General features: G+C 42.1%; 1 protein-coding gene across 3 annotated transcripts in view; it reads left to right on the forward strand.

Annotated features, from left to right (window-relative positions):
• The window catches only part of SOS1 (SOS Ras/Rac guanine nucleotide exchange factor 1), a 93,225-nt gene that overhangs the window by 57,014 nt on the left and 19,381 nt on the right, over positions 1-16,830 (forward strand). For all 3 annotated transcript variants that reach the window (XM_073339808.2, XM_073339811.2, XM_073339809.2), the window contains 5 exons: positions 1,671-1,798; positions 2,798-3,453; positions 13,765-13,846; positions 14,453-14,575; positions 15,883-15,986. In XM_073339808.2, coding sequence (XP_073195909.1) covers positions 1,671-1,798; positions 2,798-3,453; positions 13,765-13,846; positions 14,453-14,575; positions 15,883-15,986 — 1,093 coding nt within the window. The remainder of the gene's footprint in view (positions 1-1,670; positions 1,799-2,797; positions 3,454-13,764; positions 13,847-14,452; positions 14,576-15,882; positions 15,987-16,830) is intronic.

The following is a 16,830-nucleotide window of genomic DNA, read 5'->3' on the forward strand; positions in this document are numbered from 1 at the left end:
TGACCTCCTGAGGTCCCTTCCAACCCTGATATTCTATGATTCTATGAGAGTTGGAATAGAAACCACCAGGGATCATCTCATTGGCCTCATGGTGACCAGGAAAAACTAAATTGATTCAGAAAGTTGGCAATCCATGGGAATGCTGAAGTTGTTGCTGTCAGCATTGGTGTCTACAACATGAGATAATGAACTTGAACAGATCATGGAAAGAAGTAATGTCCCCCAGGACTTTCGTACAAAGTTGGACACAGTATATTTGATCCAGTTTGGGAACGGGACACCTTTTTACATTTCAAGTTGGATGCAAACCACCGTCGCACCACCTCCACTCTGATTCACCCGTGGGTTCATGTGGCACTGATACCTGCCTGAGACCAAATGTGCCAAATAAACCCCACAATTTTGTTGAGCTAGCACTTGGTGTGTAAGAATTTCATCTCTTATCAAATCCGAGCATTATTGTTAATTATTGACAGCTGACTGATGTATTCATAAGCATAACCATAGTCTAGGAATTGCTTCCACTGATACCCTACCCCCTGAGAAAACTGCAGACTAAGCCAGAGGCACAGAAATGAAAATCTCAATTCAGATTTACGTCTAGCACCATTTTTTCAAGCTGCTTTGTCTCATCCTTGCCTCCCCATCCGCTATAGGAAGAGAAGGACCCAAACCTTCACTGTTAACATGCTTCCGTCCCCTCCAACTCTGATTCCATTCCTGAAGCTCTTGGCAGTGCTCCCTCACTCTGAGCCACTTTAAGGTGGCCAGCAAAAGGACTTACCTTTCACACTAGGTACCCAAATAGGGACCTCCTGGGTAGACTGCAAAAGACATCTCAATGATGTAACTACTAACCCTTATTCAACCAAACCCAAAGGAGCTTACAGTAACAAACCCTACAATTCCATCTCGGACTAACCAAATTGACAAACTAAAATAAGAAACCCCTTTGTAAAAGAGGGCTTTAAAAACAAACACACACTAGTACCTCTCCTTCATTTTTCCTCCCAAACACAGAGAGCCTTATCCCTCCCTGTGCCTCTCTCTCAAAGAAGCGTAACCTCTTCCAGCCTCATTTCCAAGCCCTTCTCCCATAGGGCCATAAACCAATCTACCCTACTCCCAGGAAAATCTTCATATATGTAATATGGAGGAGGCTGCACATCATACAAACACATTCATATCCCTCAGAAAGACACACAGGCTTCCCCTTTATGTCTCCAACCCACAAGAATATAAAACACCCAACCAGCTCCTCTCACATGGGTTGTAAACCTATTAATTTAGAAATAAACACGCATGCCCAATTATGTCCCTGCCCAGTGAGGGAGGTCTCTCTCTTAAAGGGGACTCTCTTCCATACTGCTGGTGGCATGAGGGGGACTGGAGAGACCTGGTGTAGAATGGTAGCTTCTTCCCTAGCACAGCTGAGTCCTTGGGTAGACAAGGAACTCTTCTCTTAAAGGGGACCCCCCCACACACCCCATTGCTGTTGGTAATGCATCTAATTAATGTAGATTATTCTGTGATTTAGATAAGAAAAACACACAAACCCAGCAAATGGAGAGATTTCTTCTCACTGTTAAACAGATTATTTGTAATGCTTTCACACATGCATATACCATCATTCTTTAACATTTTTAATATTTAGCTTTCAATATTCACAGCAATTGGAAGAAAAGAGTGAGGATGAAGAGGATAAAGAATGTTTAAAGCAAGCGATAACAGCCCTGCTTAACCTTCAGAGTAGTATGGAAAGGATATGCTCCAAAAGTCTTGCAAAGCGAAGACTTAGGTAAACATGTTTCCATTTTTTCTGCTTTCAGCCCTCAATGCTTTGCTATAAATCCAGGGTTCCCAGTTTCCTCTTTCAGTAAACAATGAACAAAATAGTTTGTGACAGCCTGCTTTTTTAGAGGAAGTGACATCAAAGCTAAGATAATTTGTTATTGTTTTAAAACTTTTCGTATTTGTATCTGTCTTTGCACACAACTGGTCAAGACATCCTGAGAATCTAGTGGTAAGCAGAAGGAAAGATAAATTGTAGATTTTTTTTTTCAGATAGTAAGTGGATTTGTAAAATTATAATTGCTAATGTGCATTTCTTATGGTTGAAAGTAGATATTCTTATGTCATGGAACCATTTAAATGATCTAAACAGATTTTTGTGTGCATACTCAGTTGAAAACCAAGCTCAAATGTGAACCAGTAATTAATTGCAATGTTATTTACTTCAGATATATTTGGTTATGATTAAAATAAATGACAATATTCGTGCAGTGCCAGTTTATAAGTAATATAGAAACAGGTGTTTTTAAAAATTCTGTTCAATACATTAATTTAGGACTATTTTAATACTTCCTTGATAACTAATCAAATTTTGTACTCTAAAATGGAATCTTTAGGCTTAGACATAAATGCATTGTACAGCTTAGCTGCTAATTGAGGCCGGTAGAATTAAGTGCATTCTTAATAATGGAAATAAATTGAGAACACAAGTTAGAGCATGTAAAAATGTACTGTAACAATTTGCCTTTTGCTGATTAGGCACTTCGTTTAAAAACATTTTACATTGCATAGTTGATAACACATAGAATGCTTGTATCCAAATGAGCACTTTAGGAATTAGCAAGCACTTTCTCCATACTGGTGGTTTCATTAAAATGATTCTCTTGTTAGCATGTATTTCTTTGAGCATGCATTTATCTTATCGTTTGGAAGGAATAGATTATTTTATCCTTTCTGAACTAATGTGGTATTTCCTTTTTTTTATTACTACTCCCATTCACTGAAGTGAATCTGCATGTCGGTTCTATAGTCAGCAGATGAAGGGGAAACAACTAGCAATCAAGAAAATGAATGAGATCCAGAAAAACATTGATGGTTGGGAGGGTAAAGACATTGGACAGTGCTGCAATGAGTTTATAATGGAAGGAACTCTCACACGAGTAGGCGCAAAACATGAGAGACATATATTCCTTTTTGATGGACTAATGATTTGCTGTAAGTCGAATCATGGCCAGCCAAGACTTCCCGGTGCCAGCAATGCAGAGTATCGTCTGAAAGAAAAAATTTTTATGCGAAAGGTACAAATCAATGATAAAGACGACACTAATGAATATAAACATGCCTTTGAAATTATTTTAAAAGATGAGAACAGTGTTATTTTTGCTGCTAAATCAGCAGAAGAGAAAAACAACTGGATGGCAGCATTGATATCTTTACAGTATAGAAGCACTCTGGAAAGAATGTTAGATGTAACAATGCTACAGGAAGAGAAGGAGGAGCAGATGAGATTTCCAAGTCCTGAGCTTTATAGGTTTGCAGAACCAGACTCTGAAGAGAATATTGTATTTGAAGAAAACATGCAGCCCAAATCTGGAATCCCTATCCTCAAGGCAGGAACTGTTGTCAAACTCATTGAGAGACTGACCTACCACATGTATGCAGGTGAGGCAGCCTTTAAGCTGTTTTAGAATATTTGAAGCCATTGATTTATTTTACTAAATCCCTAATTTCTTTGCATCAGTACTTATTAATACAGAATGAGAAGCAAGATGCTGTCATCTTTTGGGGTTTTGCAAAGCTTCAGTCTGTATGTGCAGCGTCTTGATGCAGTAACTTGGCTAAGAATATAAGATGTCTAACATACTGCAGAGCTTCTCCGTGGAAGCCACTTCAGCTCAGTGTCTGAAGAAGCTCTCTGCAGTCCCTAATGTACCACTGTCACGGAGCAGAGAACTGGATGATAGCAGTATTATCTCTTGTGGCTCTGTCTCCAGCCTGCCTCTGCTTTGCCCTTATCCACCCCAGTGCAAGTACAGAGCTGTTATGGAACAGGGCCATACACATTTGGCCCACTCAAATCCAGCTTTTTCTTGTTCAGCAGAACCACAGCTGTTCTGTTGTCAGGTGTTCCCTGTGGCCTAATAACACTGATCTAAAAAGCATACTAAGCATTGGTACAGTAAAAATAGATTAAAAGACTATTTTTTTTTGAAAAAAGCATAAAAGAATTTGAATAAAACCTCAACTAATCAACATGCTTTACAGTGAAAAAGGCATTCTGAAATAAAATTGTTTTTGAGTTAAGGGTCTGGATTCCAGAGAGGCAATCTTTATGTAGCCCCGTTACTGTAGACATAAAAATATAGGCCCCAGTCCATTGAACTCACTGGCACTATGCATGTGCATAAAGTTATTCTCATACATGAGTACTTGCAGGACCAGGGCCATACACAGTACTACTTCCTGTATGTTCTAGGCTTCAAGAGTTGCTATCTGCTTGGACCTCATAAGCTGTGATAATATATGTAGGGCCACAGGCTCAGAAAGAGTTTCTGTATTCTCTATTTTAAAACTACAACCTTGAATTCAATCTGTGCCCGCACAGGCAGCTAGTGAAATGAACACGCAGCAAAGAGGCAAGATATAATATCAACTTAGTAGCTATAGAGTAGAGGTGAGCAAACTACGGCCCATGGGCCACATCCGGCCTGTGGGACCCTCCTGCTCAGCTGCTGAGCTCCTGGCCAGGAGGCTTGCCCCCGGCCCCTCCCCCCCGTTCCGCCTCCCGCGCAGCTTCAGCTCACTGCGCCACCGGCGCGATGCTCTGGGCGGGGGGGGCTGTGAGCTCCTGGGGCAGCGCAGCTGAAGAGCCTGGCCTGACCCGGTGCTCCAGGCAGCGCGGTAAGGGGGCAGGGAGCAGGGCATGTTGGATAGAAGGTAGGGGGTTCGAGGGGGCGGTCAGGGGTCAGAGGGCGGGAAACGGGGGGTTGAACGGGGGCAGGGGTCCCTGGAGGGCAGTCAGGGAGGAGAGGAGGGGTTGGATGGGGCGTCAGGGGTTCCGGGAGCGGTCGGGGACAGGGAGAAGGGGTGGTTGGATGGGGCAGGGGTCCCTGGAGGGCAGTCAGGAAGGAGGGGGGGTCCAGGGGCGGTCAGGGAGCAGGGGGTGGTGGATGGGGCAGGAGTCCGGGGGGGGGGGGGGGGCTGACAGGGAACGGGGAGTGGTAGGAGTTCCGGGGGGGGGGGGTCGTCGGGGCGAGAAGCTGGGGGTGGGGTCGGATAGGGGTCAGGGGCCAGGCCACACCTGGCTGTTTGGGGAGGCACAGCCGCCCCTAACCGGCCCTCCATACAATTTTGGAAACCCGATGTGGCCCTCAGGCCAAAAAATTTGCTCCTCCCTGTTATAGAGGAACAATTTGTTGCATATTTCTTGCTTTAAATTTAACCGAATTTCAGTATAAAGGCTTAATCAGATTATTAAAAGGAAAGGACAAAGCTACTATACTCGACTTTAGGGCTTTTTAAAACAAATGTCTGTACTTGGTAGAGCGAGATACATAATAGCACTCTTCCCTAGTTACCTTGCTTCTTAATATTTTATGTGCTGTGTTTGCAGAAATGTTAACCATGTTCTCTTGTTTACTGCTTTAAATGTGTGAATTTCCTAAAGAAGGTGCCTCTTCCCAAGACAGAGTTGAAAATTAGTTTGTTCATTTTTTAGCCTAAAGTCTTACGTTTATTAGTCAAAACAGTATGCAGTATAATAATTCAATGATTTTACATTAAAGGAAAAAAATAGAGCAATCTGATTTAGGGTAACTGAGTGCTTAACACTCCACTTTTTTTTTTTTTAAACTATTCAGTAATTTGCCAATTTAGACAAAAGATCAGGATGCTTCCCCCCCCATGTCAGAAAGTTATATATTTTGATTTTTATAATGTTATATTATTGAATTATTTTTTGACTTTTTAAAATATGTAATTATTTACTTTTCTTTTTAAAAAAGGCTTTCTTGAAGAGACGAGGGTAGGATTTTTGTGAAATTTTCTGTTCTGTTTCCTGATGATTTTTTTTCAATTATTGCTAGATCCTGCATTATAGGTTTTTGTAATCCCAAGACTGACTTTAGATCCTATTGGGAAAACAGGTTACAGTGGTAGTATTTTCCAACTGATTTGGAGAGGTTGGCTTTCACCAGGGATAGGTTAAGGCAAGTCTTTGACTTGGACAGGTTTAGGCTAGGAGTCAGTAACAAGGCTGTATCAGAGATGGGGTTGGATTCTGTGACAGAGATGGAGAAGATCTATTAGGTCAATGGTGCCCAACATTATTACATGGGAGGGCCACATAAACCCTAGCACAATCTTGTGTGAGCCAAACAGATTCTACATATTTTAATAAGATTTAAAATCACCTGCATTGATTTATATTTTAAGTTCAGCTTGTTTTAAGTATTTAGAAAGATTGTTTCTGTATACAGTATTGTCTGTTTATACAGTTGTATAAACTAAAATGATATAAACATGATGACAAAACATTAATGAATTGGCTGTTAGTATATTGTGTTGAAGCAGGCTGTGGGCCTTAGGAAGTGCTCTGGTGGGCTGTAGGTTGGGCATCCCTTTATTAGGTCATTCAGTCCAACCCCTGTCAGCGTGGAATTTTTCTTTAGAATACATTTTCCAGTGTTTTTGCCAGTCTAATTTGAAAATCCCAAGTAATTGTGCTTCCAACACTTCCCTAAGGAGACTATTCCATACCTTAATATATCTCGCAATGAGGGCTTTCCTTATATTAAGCTGTAATTTTTTCCTTTCTCAATTTCATTCTATTACAACTGTTGTAAATTGCTCTCCGTCCTTGGTGCCCAGTCCTTCAGGGAACTGATACATGACACAATGCAAGATTAGACCCTTGAATATTTGTAGGTGGCTTTCAGTTTTCCCCCCTCCCTCTTTTGCTCTCACTTAACCAAGATATCTGTATTTCATTTGTTAATCTCTCCATACCTTCAATCACTTTTATTGCTCTTCTCTGAATGCACTTGCATTTATTAATATCTTTCTAAAATGTGGTATGAATAAATAAACATAGTACTCCAGATGCAGTTGCAGCAAAGCTATTTTAAACCTCTGTTCTCATTTGCTCATAACTTTTCAAACCTTTTAGCCTTTGGGGATGAAATTTAATTTTTTTGGTCTCTGTCCCGTGAATTTTTTTGGAAGTTGGAGCAAAGGCAGTTCAGCAAAAGAGAGAGAGCAAAAGCCAAGACATTTTAAGTAGAATTTGGTTTTGTGGCGTAGTTTTGAAAAGTTTGAGCACTAAAATAAGTGGGTAAATGAAGGTAGTATTTAGAAGGGCAACAGCCCCAAAGGAGAAGTACCTTTTGAGTTTTCTGGTGAATGCATGTTTTGATTTGGCTGAGTTATAGGCCTTTGAGACTCACCCTTTGCACATACACAACGATTTGATACAAGTTATTAATACATTTGGCAATGTTCCTAGTGTTGGTAGGACGCCCTGTTTGTATGCTTGTGCTCAGTAAGCTATGAGCTTCTCTCCTAAGTTCTATCTGCCCAAAAAGAAACAGTTTTTCTAAATTATTTTAGGAACACAGAATCTAGTAAAAGAGATGTTTCTTTTGCTGTATTTCCCACTCAGATGCCCCCTTAATTTACATATAGTACTAAGCACAAGGTGGTAGCCAAGAAGAGTCCTGACTTTTAGGTCCACTTCTTCCACCAAATGCACTTAATAATTCCCTGTGCTTTACAACCCCTGTTTAACAAAGCTTAGAGGTGGTGTAACTGAGGCACAGAGGTTATTTGGTTTGCTCAGGGTCACACAATTCTGTGACAGAGCTGGGAACTTTAGTCCCATTTGATGTGTTAGAAAATTGAGATTGAAAAATTGACTGTTTTGCCTATGTTGCCCGGGGGGGTGGTACTGTGATAGGCATTGAGTTGTAACCTTAAAGACCTGAATTCAGCCACTGAATCTGACACTTATATGCTGTGTGAAACTAGGTGAGTTAGTAACCCCTCTGTACCTCTTGTCACTCATCTTTAATACAGAATTAATTATGCACACCCACCTTTGCAAAGGGCTTTGAAATCATAGAATCATAGAATATCAGGGTTGGAAGGGACCCCAGAAGGTCATCTAGTCCAACCCCCTGCTCGAAGCAGGACCAATTCCCAGTTAAATCATCCCAGCCAGGGCTTTGTCAAGCCTGACCTTAAAAACCTCTAAGGAAGGAGATTCTACCACCTCCCTAGGTAACGCATTCCAGTGTTTCACCACCCTCTTAGTGAAAAAGTTTTTCCTAATATCCAATCTAAACCTCCCCCACTGCAACTTGAGACCATTACTCCTCGTTCTGTCATCTGCTACCATTGAGAACAGTCTAGAGCCATCCTCTTTGGAACCCCCTTTCAGGTAGTTGAAAGCAGCTATCAAATCCCCCCTCATTCTTCTCTTCTGCAGGCTAAACAATCCCAGCTCCCTCAGCCTCTCCTCATAACTCATGTGTTCCAGACCCCTAATCATTTTTGTTGCCCTTCGCTGGACTCTCTCCAATTTATCCACATCCTTCATGTAGTGTGGGGCCAAAAACTGGACACAGTACTCCAGATGAGGCCTCACCAATGTCAAATAGAGGGGAACGATCACATCCCTCGATCTGCTCGCTATGCCCCTACTTATACATCCCAAAATGCCATTGGCCTTCTTGGCAACAAGGGCACACTGCTGACTCATATCCAGCTTCTCGTCCACTGTCACCCCGAGGTCCTTTTCTGCAGAACTGCTGCCTAGCCATTCGGTCCCTAGTCTGTAGCTGTGCATTGGGTTCTTCCGTCCTAAGTGCAGGACCCTGCACTTATCCTTATTGAACCTCATCAGATTTCTTTTGGCCCAATCCTCCAATTTGTCTAGGTCCTTCTGTATCCTATCCCTCCCCTCCAGCGTATCTACCACTCCTCCCAGTTTAGTATCATCCGCAAATTTGCTGAGAGTGCAATCCACACCATCCTCCAGATCATTTATGAAGATATTGAACAAAACCGGCCCCAGGACCGACCCTTGGGGCACTCCACTTGATACCGGCTGCCAACTAGACATGGAGCCATTGATCACTACCTGTTGAGCCCGACAATCTAGCCAGCTTTCTACCCACCTTATAGTGCATTCATCCAGCCCATACTTCCTTAACTTGCTGACAAGAATACTGTGGGAGACCGTGTCAAAAGCTTTGCTAAAGTCAAGAAACAATACATCCACTGCTTACCCTTCATCCACAGAACCAGTAATCTCATCATAAAAGGCGATTAGATTAGTCAGGCATGACCTTCCCTTGGTGAATCCATGCTGGCTGTTCCTGATCACTTTCCTCTCATGCAAGTGCTTCAGGATTGATTCTGAATCCAAGAACGAGAGAAACACTGTGTATGCTAAGCATTATTAGCCAGGCTTTTCAGATGAACAGAGGTTCAGTGACTTAACCAGGAAGCACTATGACATAGGAAACTAGATCCATTCTGAGTGAACATATATGATGCCTATGCACGTTACTAACTTAGCTTTTTAGTGAATGTACATACTTTGCAAAGTGTGCAGTGATTTGCTGCATTTTTTGGAGATGCAGAGTGAATGAGCCAATCCTCCACAATATCTCTGCCCCTATTGTCTTTACATAATGTGTATGAGCTGAGAATATGGCTCCATTTGCTCACTTTACAAGACCTACTCAGGTGCCTAAGAAAGGGCATTCTGATGGCATCTAGCCAAATAATTCCAGATTGTAGAATTTGTTTTCCTGCCATACATAAAATTCTGTTAAGAGAAGATTAAAAATTGTGTTCACCCTTAACTCTACACCTTTGTTCATATGCATTATTTTAGTCTCTTACTGCATGATCACACTTTTTCTCAAACAGTGCAACTGCTGCACACAAATCTCTTACCACTTCAACTTAAAGTTGTAACTTCTCTAGCTGTGAGCATTATTATTTATTATTTGTAGTGCATAGTAGCCCTAGGCATGGATCAGAATCCCATTGTGCTAGGTGTTTACAAACACAAAACAAAAATTTGGTTCCCACCCCGAAGGTCTTACATCCTATAAAGCAGGCTTTTATTGTGTAGGTAGGCCTGGCACTGCAAGGTGACATAAATGCAGTGTACTCTACGTGACAGCAGAGTGTAGCTAAATTAGTTGCAAACTCAAGACATGAATGGTCTGGGGCAAAATCAAATATCAGATCTCCGTTTTTTTGTAATCAGAGGTCCATAATGATTGATTATGCAAGATTTCATCTACTGGGGTGGACCTGCCTGTCTCCCAGGCTATATTAACTTAACTGCAAAAAATGTTCCCATTTGCCCCAGGGTGAAATCTCTGGTAGAGCATCTCCAATGGAATAGTACTGCCAAGGAGTCAGGCATCCACCAGTGGCCAGAGCCAGTGTAATGACAGAGGCCTCCTGGGATTCACCAGATTTGGAGGCAGGCCCCACAGCCTTTCCCATGTTGCATGGCAAACCACTGCATCTTCCCTGTAATAGGACTGTTAGATATATCTCTGCATGGGGAAATTTCCCCAACAAAAGCCCCTTTTCTCAGAGTTTAAACACTAAAGGAGGTGATTTGGCCCTGTTTGCATAAACCCGTTTGTGTGTGTGTGTCTCTCCCCCCTCCTTTTCCTGGTGTTTGTGTAAGAGCATTAAGGTTAGGGGCTTCTAGTTTTGAAAGTCCTGGCAATTTTTTTTATCTATAGGGCAGTGCTGTTCTATTTTTAAAGCTTTGATATGTTAAGAGTATTTGTGCGTCAGCATAGTGTCCGTTTCCTTTCTTAAGGAATTCAAGGGTGATTATTTATAAATCCTTGTAGAATAAGTTATTGTTCTTTTTTAGCTTTTAAATTGGTTGTATTGAAGGGAGAATTATCACATGAGCGGACATCCTGACTAAGTGGATTTGTCTGTATTTTTTTTACCTACAAATTGGTTAGTTATATAATATACATTATTTTTAAGACACTGATTTTGTTAGTAAGATAACACCTGTAATCAGAAACCAAAAGAAAAAAAAGTTAGATTTGTTTTGCTGTATTTACCTCAAATGGAACTATGCTGCTGTGAATTCTGTGGCTCTAAACACTGATTTCAAATTGTACAATAGCCATGAAATGTTAAAATTATGTGGAGGCGTTCTACTCTTTGGTTTAAACCAAACATGTTTAGGGTTTAGTGTTTTAATTCTATGTAATGAAAATCATTCTGTGGAAACATTACCACTAATAGGCGAATAGTTAAATAGTTTTGTTCATGGTTTGAGTTAGGAGCCAAAAGTCAGGCATCTAAATAGGGGGCCTGATTTTCACATGTGCTGACTGCCTACAACTGCCATTGTTTGGCATCTAAAAATTCAAGTGCTCATAGTTACAGGGGCGGCAGGTTTGCAGAAATTTTGGTGGTGCCCAGAGCCTGCCTCCCCCAAACTCTGCCCCCCCCCACCTGCCTAAGGCTCTGGGAGGGAGTTTAGGTGGGGGGAGGAGGTCTGGGGTGCTGGGGCAGGGGATTGGGGTGCAGGACGGATGAGAGTTTGGGTGAGGGAGGGGGTCTGGGGTACAGGATCTGGGATGGACTCTGGGTGCTTGGTGCAGGCTCCGGGCTGTGGCAGGGGGTGAGGGGTGCAGGCTCTGGGAGGGAATTTGGGGACAGAAGAGGGTGTGTGGGGGTGCAGGTTCTGGGACGGAGTTTGGGTGCTGGGTGTAGGCTCTGGTCTGGGGCAAGGGGTGTGGAGGTGTAGGAGGGGGGTGAGGGATGCAGGCTCTGGGAGGGAGTGTGGAGAGCTGGGGTGCATGTTCTCGGAGGGAGGTTAGGGCTGGAGGGGGTGTGTGGGAAAGGGGTGGGGGTGCAGGCTCTGGGAGGGAGTGGAGGGGTGCAGCACTTACCTGTGGCTTCTAGGCAGGGCGGGCCAGGGGTCTCTGCGCGCTGCTACCCCCAGGCGCTGCCCCCGCAGCTTCCCATTGGACGCAGAGGCACTTGGGGCAGGACACAGACCCACGCCGCCCCAGGGGCTGCAGGGAGGGGCTGGCAGCCACATGGAGCAAGCAGGCAGGAAGCTCAGCTCCCCTACACTGCTGGTGGTGAGTGTGGGGCCCTGGGCCGTTTTTAAATGGCTTGGGGGACGCCTGGGGGGGCGCCTGCGGGAAGGCAGGGCCGAGGGAGAGACCTGGCCTTATATAGTGCTGGAGCCAGGCCCGTGGTGCCTGGACAGCAGGAATATTTCTGGTGCCCAGGCACCACGGGCCCACAGAACTCCCCACCCATGCATAGTTATGGATGTAAACACCTACCTTTTGGCACTCAAGTTTGAAAGCTTGGCACTCAAGCACTTTCCGTCCCACACTGAGTAAAGGGAAATCACCTATTTTCATAATTTGCATGACTGTCTTATTAAGGAGACAAGGTGGGTGAATTAATATCTTTTATTAGATCAACTTCCGTGGGTGAAAGAGACAAGCTTTTGAGCTTGCATACAGCTCTTCCTCAGGCCTGGGAAAAGTATTTAGAGTATCACAGCTAAATACAAGGTGGAACAGATAAGGAGCTAACACATGTTAGGAGAGACCATTTGGGGTGAAGTGGGCAGGGAACACCTCTATCATTCTACGACAAAGCAGGGTTAGCAGCGTGGGGGTGTTCTAAAGAGAGCTTGATGGAGGGGTGGTTGTGGTGGAAATCTGAGGGAGTGGAATGAACACAGGGGAAAAAAAAAACACCATATCACCTGTGGGCAAGCACTTTTTACAAAAACATCACTCCATATTTGACCTCTGAGTCCTCATCCTCAAAGGAAACATGCAGAACACCTTCAAAAGACGATCCTGGGAACTTAAATCCATTTCTGTTAAATTTCTGCTAAAGACCAAAAATCATGGACTTAAGACCGTATCTATGGCTTTGTCTACAACTTTTGTTGGTCAGGGGTCTGAGAAAAACACCCCCCTGACCAACATAAGTTTCACCAACAAAAGCGCCGGTATGGATAGCGCTTTGTTGGCAGGAAAAGCTCTCCCACTGGCATAGCTACCACCGCTCATTAGGGGCAGTTTAATTATGCTGGTGGGAGAGCTCTCACTGCTAAAAGGTTGTGCCATTTTTCTAGTCTGTAGTTTTCTGGCTTCAACTTCCAGCCATTGGATCTTGTTATATCTTTGTCTGCTAGACTGAAGAGCCCTCTTATCAAATATCTGTTCCCACTGTAGATACTTTCAGCCTGTGATCAGTAACCCCAACCTTCTCTTTGGTAAACTAAATATAAATTGAACTCCTTGAGTATATCAGTATATGACATGTTTTCCAATCCTTTCATCATCCGTGTGGCTCTTCTCTGAACCCTCTCTAATTTTTCAACACTTTTCTTGAAGTGTGGACAGCAGAAATGGACACACTGGTCCAGCAGTGGTCACACTAGTGATGGAATTAGGAAGAAACATCTCCCTATGAAAAAGTTATTCCATAATAGCCCATTATAGGGTTTCTTACACATTCTTTTGAAACATCTGGCACTAGTCACTGTCAGAGATTGGGTGCTAGACTAGATGACTTACTCATAAAATGGCATATATTTGTGTATTTGTAAAAATTCACTATTCGCAACATTGTAAGAATTTTTTCAAGTTCTTTTAATAATTGAGAGGAAAAGCAAGTGTTTTTCGTGAATAATTTTAAAATGTAGTTGAAATTGATTTTATTCATTCTGCCTTGTATTGCCATGCCAAAAGTTCTAAAATGTCAGTAAAATAACAAGGAAATGTTGAGTGTACTGTATAACAGGTATCCATTAATAGTCCGAGTGTTCTCAAGTACACTTAGGTTTAAAGAAAACCATTGACTTTGAATCCTTGTGAAGTATTATAATTAGCGAATTTGTTGAAATTAAAGCAATGGGTTTTTTGTGTGTCCTAGACCCAAATTTTGTTCGGACATTTCTCACAACATATAGATCCTTCTGCAAACCTCAAGAATTATTGAGTCTTCTGATAGAAAGGTATGTGACTTTTTTGTATCTTCACTGCAGTGCTTGCTGCACTAGTCCATATGAGGAGGGATTTTTTTTTTTTTTAATGTGGAGTAGGATTAAAAATGTTTTTGTTTTTAAAATGTAACATTTTAAAAAGATGGCTTCAATTTTTGTCACTGGTTTCTCTTAGAAGTTCAAATCCAAGGATTATAAAGTCCAAAAGATTGATCCTCAACTGGTATAAATTGATATAGTTCCATTGAAGTCAGTGGAGTTACTCTGAGTTACACCAGATGAGGATCTTGCCCCAAAGGTTTTGTCATTTTGCAGTCTGTATTGGCACATACTGTGTTGCTATCCTCTATTTTATGTAGTGGCATAAGATAGATATTTTTTCCAATTTAGTAAGTGGTTGCTCTATGCTTACTAACTGGTAAGGACTTGGTTTAATGAAAACCCTCTAAACTTTTTGTCTAGCAGGGGAGAAAGCAGAGGTATCTTCAGTTGAATCAAACTCTTAATAGTTTTGTTAGTGCATGTTCTGAGAAAGGTTAACCCAAAAAATTACTGGTTCCTATTTACATCATTTAAATTAATGTAAAGGTTTAGACTTTTTTGTTTGTCCCATGCTAGGTTTGAAATTCCAGAGCCTGAGCCAACAGAAGCTGATCGTATAGCTATGGAGAATGGAGACCAGCCTCTTAGTGCAGAGTTAAAACGATTTAGGAAAGAATATATACAACCTGTACAACTGCGGTGAGTATTAGAGAAATGCAGATAAAACTTCTCCTTCGTAGAGTGCCTCTGCAGATTCCCACAAGGAGTCTCTTGTCATTCGTCATGAGCCACGGAGCCACTGACACAGTGGTAAAGTGTTTAGTTTGTATCCAACAATCAGGAACCTGATTCCCACCTAGTAACACATCCTCAGTTTCATTGATTCAGCTTATAAAACAGTTATAGAACCACAAAGCTCCTTTCTTTACAGTAGATAGCTCATTGGATAATAGCAACAAAAAAAAAAAGTTATTTTCTTATAAATGGAGTTTTCTGAATGTATTGCCCCTGCAGATGCACGTTGATCCCTCCCACCTGCTGTATACTTTGGAATCCTTCTGAAGACTCTGAGATAGAGGAGAAGTGAGGACAGGTTAAGGGGTCAGCTTTTATAAAGTCTTAGGTTCTAGAATGCTACGATGCAAATTAGGCACTAATGCTCCCTAACGGGTTTTCTGAAATCTGTGCTTCTGTGGCTTGAGGCATGGAGCAGCAAGGCTACTGTAGACTCAGTTATACTGGCAAACCTGCACTTTTGCCTGTGTAGCTTGTTTCACTCAGGGAGCTATAATAAGCTATGCTGGCAAAATCTCAGGCATGGTCTACACTACAGCTGCCGGTCGATCTAAGCGACGCAATGTGAGTTATGTTAGTAGCGTAACTCAAGTCGATGTCGCTTATATCTACTTACCACAGGGTCCACACTACGCTATGTCGACGGGAGATGCTCTCCCGCCGACATTGCTTCCGCTTCTCGTTGAGGTGGAGTACAGAAATCGATGGGAGAGCGCTCTCCCATCAATTGAGTGTGTCGTCACTAGACCCGCTAAATCGATGCCACTGCATCAATTGCAGCAACACCGATTGAGCTCCATAGTGAAGACAAGCCCTCAGTTTTGCCAGTATAGGCTGCATCCACTCTAGAGGTGCTTTGCCAGGATAGTATATTGCTACATTTATACCAGCAAAGCACTCCTAATGTAGATGTGACCTAAGTAAGTAACATTGTTTTCTAATTGACAGCATTATTCAGAGCTTTCAGGTGAAACTAATATATAAATGTTTTCAAGGCAAGAACTAGCTGTGTGCATTCTTTTGTGAATATTGAATGTGAAATGAAAACTCTATATTAGCTGTAATTGTTCCCTTGGTTTACCCTCCTGTATGGTCTAATTCTTACAGTAGCACCTGGAGATCCCATCTAAGCCATAGTGCGAGGCATTGTCAGACATAGACTAACACAATCTCTTCCCACAGAGTTTATAATCTCTCCTTTAACGTTGTAGAGTGTTAAATGTATGCCGACACTGGGTAGAACACCACTTCTATGACTTTGAGAGAGATGTAGATCTTTTGCACCGATTGGAAGAATTCATTGGGACAGTAAGAGGTATTTATGATTACAATAGATATCAGCGTTTTAAAATATGTCCAGTGTTAGACATCTTTGTTATGTGGTGATGCTCCCTTACGGTCAGTGGATGAAGGAAAATTAAATGTTGGGCGCTTATGATGACTTATGTTACTCAGTGCATACCCTGAATTAACCTTTATTTAAAAATCAACTGCTGTTTTCATTCCCAGAAATACGGTGCCTATTCAGAAAAATATGATCCATGTTACTTAACTCTGATGGCCAAAATATAATTCTAGTTGTATTGAAAATGAACTGCTATAATTGAAAAATGCCAGCAACTGAGTAGGTAGTTTTGAAAGCAGGTCAAAATAGTCTTTGGTCACCTGCTTATTGGGGGAAATCCCTTTAGCTATAGTTAGGAGTAACTTTCATAAAAGCTCAATGGAGGAAACAGTGTACTCTAGAGCAGGGAGTCTCAGGCTGTTTCACAATGTGAACCACATCTTGAGAGGTTATCGCATAGGCTGCCTCCCCCCAGTTCATAAATTGTGTAGCAAACCTTCCCCATTCATTTTCAATAACGAAACATCCCTGTGGCAGCTACAGCAGTTGCATAAAGGAAAAGATTGTTAGAAAAGTGTTTTAATGTATATTTAGCAGCTTGAAACAGGAAGAGAACAAGCATGTGACTAATCAGTTCACTGTGGATTGTCAGCAAATTCTGTAGACTGGCCAGTTTGGAAATCTTTGGTCTTGTGGACAGAGCATAAGACTGGAATGCAGGAGTTTGAGTGATTGCATGTGTCCATTCCACTTGAGGTGTGTGCACACCCAGTGCACTAGATTTTTCCCTTAGTGATACCTGTTGGCACAGGAC

This window comes from Lepidochelys kempii, chromosome 3 (assembly GCF_965140285.1).
Source record: "Lepidochelys kempii isolate rLepKem1 chromosome 3, rLepKem1.hap1, whole genome shotgun sequence".
Classification (NCBI taxonomy): domain Eukaryota; kingdom Metazoa; phylum Chordata; order Testudines; family Cheloniidae; genus Lepidochelys; species Lepidochelys kempii.